General features: G+C 35.5%; 1 protein-coding gene across 1 annotated transcript; it reads right to left on the bottom strand.

Moving 5' to 3' along the window:
* Nucleotides 1-2,322: 2,322 nt before the first annotated feature.
* Nucleotides 2,323-8,378, bottom strand: LOC149796885 (uncharacterized). The gene has a single exon (XM_089961538.1). The coding sequence runs from the start codon at nucleotides 8,334-8,336 to the stop codon at nucleotides 6,243-6,245; it is 2,094 nt and encodes a 697-aa protein (XP_089817664.1). The 5' UTR covers nucleotides 8,337-8,378; the 3' UTR covers nucleotides 2,323-6,242.
* Between the last annotated feature and the right edge of the window lie 349 nt (nucleotides 8,379-8,727).

The following is an 8,727-nucleotide window of genomic DNA, read 5'->3' as shown; positions in this document are numbered from 1 at the left end:
TGGGTATTGACACATAAATCTCGAACTAAGACATTTTAAAGACATGTTTAAGATATGCTAAAGCTGTATGGAAATTACATATTAAGATTGACTGTAATTCAGACATCTCTAGAAGTTCCCGCATGTTGTATCATGAATTTGCCTCTTAATTTGTCCTATACTGAAAATGTATATCGTAGTACGATAGTTTTATGTAATTGTGTCATTAATACTGAAAAGTACTGTTTTTGACTACATTATTGCACACTTCAAATCCAATTAACATTTAAATTGTGTCTGTTTATGTTAAACATGACTTATTCTCCTGCAGATGCGATGTAGGTCCAAGTTTTCAACATTAGTGTTCCATAATTCAATAACTCCATCGCAATGATTCCCCTTGGAGAACCTCTGGTCGTCATCAATACACCTATGCAGTCTTTTATATAGGTATATTTAGATGACACTTCACTCCATGACCTTCCAAGTGGGACCTTATACATGTATTGCTCGTTTGTCACCAAAGGAAAACCGTATAATAGACATGTCAAATCAATCATATCATTATCGACTGGTATAATGTATAGATAGTTCCCGAATGACGTCATGTGCAGCCATATTTATTGTCTGCTGGCGCACATACCGTTGAGTTTATATGGTCTTTGGAAGCTGAAATAAATTCATTGAATCTCAAGACATTGTTACCAAAATTGCACAGATAATCAGAACGCAAATTAGGCTTTCTGTTAGTACATATATTTATAATTTATAAGTTGATTCTGCTTCAGGGGTGAATTGTTAAATATAGTCATTTATGGTGGTCGCATAGAGAAGAAACTGGCAAGTTTTCCATCGTCCATGTAACATGAACAGAATATCCTCTGATAGTGACCTTATCAGGAAGTATCTATTTAATTGAAGGTACTGAACAATGAGATAATCAGGCATGAGCGTACATGGTATTATCCATGCAACTAATTTAGACTATAATACAATCTTGTTAAAATGCAATATCCACAGTCCTAGGTGATGGAGATCTCATTTTAATCAAATCGGTCTATAATATAATACAAAAAGGTATGGAAGTATGGTGTAAACTCAGACACAACTTATAATACTCGATACTCAAAATATTATTCATTGTAAACTTCCTTCAACAATTATTGCGATCATATTACGATATTGAGATATGTTTCAGATCTTCAAAATACAGTTTCAATTAGAACAAAAATGTTTGATACGGATACAACTATTTACAAGACTGAGTGTTATATTTTCAGTTACATTGATTGCACTACAGCTGATATTAAGCATTCTTAATGCCACAAATATTGACACAGTTTTTTTGTGTGTTTTATAGTTTGTGGTGGAGGAAACCGGAAAACATGGAGAAAACCACCATCTTTTGCTGGGACACCATTTCAGTCTCGCACATTCTGGAGCAGGGAATCGAAGACAGAAACGCAAATATGCAATGAAAGCATGTTAACAATGCTGTATCGAGACCAGGACAAGTTACGTCTGTCATGCTAGGTAGGGTTCTTTCGTTGCGTTACAGTTACGTATTGTATTATACAAACGCGCAGTGAAGAATGATATCCAAGTATAATGTTGTGTTTGATAAATACACCGAAGCCATGACGAGTGTTATAAATTCATACCGTTATATACAACGCAGCCATGAAGAGTGGTATAAAGTCATACTGTTGTAAAAATACAATGGCTGCATTAAGAGGGGTACCAACCATAGCGTTTGCGATGCAAAATTATATCAAGATACAGTGAAAAGTTGTGCAGAATTTTACTTATGAAGCGGAGATGAAGTACAGTGTGTGTTTGTGTGTGTGTATGTATGTGTGTGTGTGTGTGTGTGTGTGTGTGATGGTGCACATTTTATATTACAGGAGGTGTGCTTCTAGGGTAACTCTGAAACTCATATTAAAACTAACTGTTGTCCTTTTTTTCTTTTCTTCTTTTGCTATAGCGAACCCGTGTGATCTTTATTCAAAACTAAACGTGTATGAATTTTGAAACATCACTTTCTTGCTTCTGTTGTGAGCAAAAAGAAGAGAATTATTGATGGTTTCCTGAAGCACTTCAATTTATTGCTCAAGAGAGACGCAGACTTTAATCCCAAGTGTAAGTTGTCACACATTTATTGTAGTCATCTCTAATAAGAAAGTTTAAGCATTTTATCAGTCGATCGAAGAAAGGTTGAACATTATTTCATCAGCAAGTTTAGTTATATATATATATATATATATATATATATATATATATATATATATATATATATATATATATACGTATATGACACTTACAATCTGCAGTTTAGGACAAAAGTTCAAAAGTTAAAGATAGAATATAAGTATACATAATAATTGTTTAATAATAATAATAATAATAATAATAATGTAGGTGTCACAATCCAGCAAAATATAAACATATATAGGTAGCTTACCATTCTGCATCAACAATAGTAATTACCTTGCTGTGAAAACTTTTAGATAATTATATATGCACATAGTACTGTAATTTGCCTTATAGCAACACTTGCAACGTTTTGACTTTCTAATTATAAAACAAACAGCTTCTCAGTGACAACTATATTACTTTCGACAACGTTAAGTACTGTAATGTCTCTAATGAAAAATGTATTCATTGGATCGATTTAAACTTCAAACAAATCGTTTTAATGACGCATCGAACCTAACACAATGTAACGTGCTTCCTTTAGAGATAAAAAACCCACTCAACATTCATTTGTTAATATTTTGTCACTGTGCAAGTAACTATGATGTAATCGTATCCAAATTCTGAAATTGTTTGCTAATGAATTTCCAGCATGAAGTGAAATTTCTGACATAGGAATGACATGGTCCATTTTAAAGGATGAGCTTGCTGTTCTGCACTAATGAAGCGTACCGGAATTCCAAACAGAGAATAACGTCTCTCATTGACAGAATCACGTCGCTCATTGCCCGAGAAACGCCTCTCATTGCAAAAAATGCCCCAACAAGTTTATCCTACTATTTCTAGACATGCAAAAAACAAGTTACAAAATTGCCCTTGTAATCCAAAATCGTTTAATACAATAATATCTGGCATAATATCTGGCATTTACGTGTCTTTTACACAAAGCATCAATAATACTAAGATCAAAATGTAAACAGAATTAGACGTAGATTTAGTACGTGGCCTGTCATGACAGTACTTTAATAAGTATTAACATATTCGAATTACGCCATAGAAGTCTGTGGTTCCCTCGTGCCATGTTCCTTGACTACCGTTTCCAAATTGCCAGGCATATGAAGAAATATCCTGAAAACTGAGAGTCTTCACAAAACCAAGGGGGGTGTGAAACCTTGACGCTAACATAATTTCTCTAAGATCTGGATTACGGTATTCAGAATGAATGAAACTAATAATTACTAGCTTACGTTCCGTCTATGGACGTCAAAATTATAAGCAAATACAGAAAATGTCCATCTATGATTTTTAGTGTAACCTTATATATCTTTACTACGTTCGTTTAGATCTGAAACCAACATCTCCAAACTTTTGCATATTTTCCAAAATTAATCAGAAAGACCGTCCTTGTTAATGCAAGGTTTAAAGATACTGAGTGCATTTACAGAAGCATACTAGTTAAGAGACTGAATGTATTTATTGAACCATTATAGTAAAGAGAATGAGTGAATGTCTAGAATAGTTATATTACATAGAATTAGTGAATTTCTAGAACAATTATATTAAAGATATTGAGTATATTTCTAGAACCATTATAGTAAAGGGACTGGGTGTATTTATGAAAAACACACAGTCAAATGCCTCAGTTTAATTAATGAAATATTAGTGCAAGGAAGCTGAGTGTATTTGTAGATCCATTATAGCAAAGAGACTGAGTGTATTTGAAGAACCTTTAGAGTAATAGATTGAGTATATTTCTGTACCATTAACGTAAAGAGACTGGGTGTATTGTGTATAAATATTAAATCAAAGTATTATAGAAGCATTATAGGAAAGAGACTGAGTGTATTTTTAGAAACATTATAGGAAAGAGTTTGAGTGTATTTACAGATCTAATATAGGGTAGAGACTGGGTGTATTTATAGAAACGTTGTAGTAAAGAGACTGAGTGTATTTATAGAAATATTAGTAACAAATAACTTGGCTCCTAAACTTTTTAACTCTTGTCTCATCGATGATATCATCCATGATCCGTTCAACTGAGACATTTTGAAGAACAAGGTGAAGATACTATCTTTTCATTACTTGTTTGTTAAGAAGGAAGTATACCGAAAATAATTTTGGACGGCTTTGTTTCATGCTGCCACCTATCGGTTTAAAGGGAAGATAACTTGCTATGACCGCTCATTATATGGATACACCTTGGGCGATCATTACAGTGTCTAGATAGCGATAGGGTAACAAGCTGTCTTGCATCTCAGGTTTGCTGGGTTTGATCCCTCTTTCAGCATGTGCAATAATGTTTGGTGCCTCAGACAACGTCAATAGTTTCCTCTAAAGTTGTATTTTCTTCTGCGCTCCAAAAACCAAAGTAACCAATATATGAATCATCAAGATCGTATTATATACATCAGTTTGCACCCCTCAGATGTATTGTTATTGTGCATTAGGTTGAAGGTTACTATTAAACTCACATTACAAGTAACATCGGCGATAACACCTTAAAAAAGCTGTTTGAAATATTTTTAAAATTTTCTCGAATATAATTATTTACTGTTTATTCGTGTAAATTTTGTCTATTTGAAATTGTTCTGAAACATTTCAAAGAATAATACATTAACACAATCTGAACAACCTCGACATTTTCCGGACTTGAAGAAAATGGCCTGGTGAAGTCCGATCGTACATCAAGAGTTATGCAGTTTTTCTCTGTTATGTCCCTTGATCTATCACAGAAGTACTCTCTTACAAAGCATCCGACAAAATGTCGATCGTATTACGATTTATAGAAACTGTAAGTTCAGTTGCTTATTTTACCAGCAGAATCCAAATGTCGACTTAATATTGAACATATTGATCCAAGTCCCCAGAAAACAGTTAAACTCATTTAAGCGGATAGGCTCAGATAAAATAACATAGAGATATTCATTAAAAAAGGCTGCGACTTTCCATAAGTCAGTTTAAAACATAGATAATACGTAATGTGAAAATAGGAACAGTAGTAATTGAGTTTTCAATTTGTTGAGTTGCCGCATGCTAATGTTTGTTGGGGTAAGTTGCGAAACTGTGAAATTGGCGTTGTTCTATGAAACCGTCGAATATTTATTTCTGCTTAGCGTATCTCACACATAAACTCTCTCTCTCTCTCTTTCTCTCTCTCTCTGAATGTTATAATGAGCCTTAGCAATTTTCCCAAAATAATTAATATACAATACCAAACATTGGATTTACAAGAACCCTAAACGTTTAATTTTAAATACTGAGTGATTCACCGGCAGTTAGTTCCTCTACCACAAAGTAGCATCTTAACAGTCGTCCCTCATACTTTCCAATCGTCCATCGTACCTTCCAATCACTGGTTGAAGAATAAGCGAGAAGAGTTTATATCGTGAATGTCATTTCCTGTCCAACAGTCGAAGACATACTCTCTCTCTCTCTCTATCTCATTTTTCAAAAACAATTTATTGAGATATGTTAAAGACGAAAGATGTAGTGCCTGTTTTATCTATGCTTTACCCTTTGCTATCATTAACTCTATAGAATGTCCGAATATTAACTTCTAAATCTTTTCTATTTTATTAACACAAATTGTAAGATTGATGTTATAGTGAAATAAATTGCGCAAGAGAACGCAGTACAAACTGGTAATCTTGAATGTTTCATCTGAGGCTAATTAGATGGAGGAACACATTTTAAAACATATTTTTGTAAGTGGAATCAAATTATATGAACTCCGTTTTAGCAATTCAGATAAAACAATAACATTTCAGACTGGGTGTTGAAAGGTTTGCTAAAAACGGAAGATGATAGTTAGTCGAATCAGCTGGAAGAAATATGTCAGTGTTATTAGACAATGGGGACAATGTATTGTGAATGGGCATTTGTTTAAAATTTTCAGTGTATGTGAGTTGCTATCGCCGTGTGAGTATATTGGATAACTCTTATATTTAAAAAATAGCGAAAGTGTTTATATATAAAACCTCAAAAGTAAAATCAACTTGTTACAATTACTCACGCTATTATCTGTGTACCAATAATAGATAGGGAGTTACGCTTTTATCCTCTCACAATATTCACCTGTTGATTAATTTGGACGCTAGTACTGCTAGGTGCCAAGGTGTAGACGTGGAATATTTCTCCAGCAGCAGTCTAGGACGTAGACACATGGCTCGACAGAAACAGATGTAGCTTCTGAGGTAGTCCTCCTTCTCCAGATAGCACAGGCCCAGTACATTTAGCGCCACCTCGCGGTATTCCATATGTGGGTCAAATGATTCTTGGGTGGAGATCCTAATCAAGTTATTGAAGGCACCTTGAGCATTTGCTTCATCGCCAAGTTCTGTGTGACATTTGTATAGCAGGTAGTACCTCAACATATCAGGGTCAACGTAGGCTTCCTTGCGACTAAAGAAAGTTTCTGGTTCGAGGAAGAATTCATATTTGATAACATATGGAACAATGCCCATCTCCTCGTTGCTATAACTCACACCTAGTGATATACATTGTTGTACATATTTGTCACTGCCAAGTCTTGCAATAACAGCAACAGCATATTCCGAGTCTTTTTTTGTGATGCGGTACATTTTACTAATGATATTCCGAGTATTATATTTTATACATAGTCCAAGCAAAGGCCGTCGTTTGATACAGTACAATGTTTTAATTGCATTATTTGTTTTTCCAAGTTCATGGAGCACCCCGGCAAATTTAATTCTCCCTGCCATCCTATCTGTGTTACTGTTACTAGATGCAATGAGGAGCAAGGGTTGACACAATTCATACTTCCTTCTGTTTGACATTCCTGTATTCATAATCTTGGCTATGTTGATATATGCAAGTGTAGCTTTCATTATTTTTGAGACCCCGTTTGTTAATGACATATGTTTTGTCATATCAGATGCGTTTATCAGTGATACGATATGGAGTATGTGTTTCATTGATTGATTGATATCGAGATATTGGCCATAAAAACAGGCCACGAGTTTCAACATCTCCAAACCACTGTAGTATACTTTAAACTTATCTCTCAGGCCTCGGATCTGCATCATCGGATGTTGCTGCTGTATGGAGGGAAACGTCAGAACACACCCAGCTCCCTGGGACAGCAAATTATCGAGAAGGCGAGACAAAAGTGCTGCCGTAGAAGAATTAATTTTTCCGTCAAACAGATTGTTTTCCGGGATGAAGTAAGCAGGCAGATTCTGACTCTCTACACAGGATTTCAGAAAGTAGAGAGCTTCCATTACCCGATCTAACACGTGCGATCGATCCCAGTCCCTGGAGTGGTGAAGTTCTACCTGCCACAGAGCTACAGTTTTCATTGTGTATGACGTTAGTACATCTTGCAAATCGGGGAAACGTTCTTTCAGATCTTTTGCCATGATTTTAAGTAAAATGTAGAAGTGTTTTTGTGTCATGTTGAATAAATGTAAAATAGACTTTTCGTGTACAGCGAAGGAGATACACCATTCCATGCGAAAGGAGGGACTTCCCTTGAACCCCTTTGGTACGATATAACACCCGGACTGTACAATGGCTGTCACTATGGTTTCTGGCGGCCATCCGTTTGTCCTACATCTGTCTATCCATCGGAAAGCTTGAGCGGGCCAATCTGGGTGGGACAATGCACATACACTGTCATACTGTTCATTATTGACTTGCATAGGCTGTGATGGCCCTGATATGGGCTGAAACTGATAAGATTTTGGAAACGTCTGCATCAGTTCCTGTTGTACACCCTGAACAAAGTCAAAGCTTGACAAATAGATGTTTAGGCCTGAGTATGGCCTTTCCGTTAAAACCACTGATGACTCGAAAATGGGTTCGTTTTCACCGAAATGGCCCACTCGTAACCACGTGTAGCCGTTATGAACTTCCAAGTCCTCTGTATAAAGCGCAGTATATTGAGGGCTGGGTGGATCAACATGTCGGCCGCTGACTGTAATAAACTTAATGACATGCATCATATCGACATCACCATGCCCCAACTGCGATGTTCCCTCAGCTGTTCCTCCTATTATGATAAAGCCTGTACAGTCCTCTTTCAATGCGCCTATTACGTTGCTATGACTCATACTGCTTATTCTGAAATCTATCATGTGTCTACTGAATCCCATGGAATCCAACATTGCAGAAATAAAAATTGAAAGACGATCAGTATTTGCCATCTTAAAACATGTTTCCAGTCTATCAGAACAAGGGAAGACTGACGTGTGCTGTTTATCTGAACTGTGTTATTCATAGCCAGATATACAGTCGAGACACCTATGTTGCGGGGAACCAAAGGGAGAAGTCGTTATATTCAAATAATAATAATAATAATAATAATAATACAGTCTCAATATTGAAATAAAACTATCTGTTACAGAGGATACAGAAAAAGATTTGTGAAACATAATACAATATAATATTCTTTTGAACTATAATTTGAATATCACTTTCGCCTCCGTGTACACACGTAGGTAGTCCGATAAATCAACCCCCAAAATCTGTACTGAGACTGATGTGTGATATGTGGGTCTAATATCACCTTTTGATTAAAATGTACAATTTTGCTGC

This window comes from Sinohyriopsis cumingii, chromosome 6 (assembly GCF_028554795.1).
Source record: "Sinohyriopsis cumingii isolate HCF-2022 chromosome 6, ASM2855479v2, whole genome shotgun sequence".
Taxonomy (NCBI): domain Eukaryota; kingdom Metazoa; phylum Mollusca; class Bivalvia; order Unionida; family Unionidae; genus Sinohyriopsis; species Sinohyriopsis cumingii.
The sequence above is the reverse complement of the archived record's forward strand: the minus strand, read 5'-3'. Positions and strand labels throughout refer to the sequence as shown.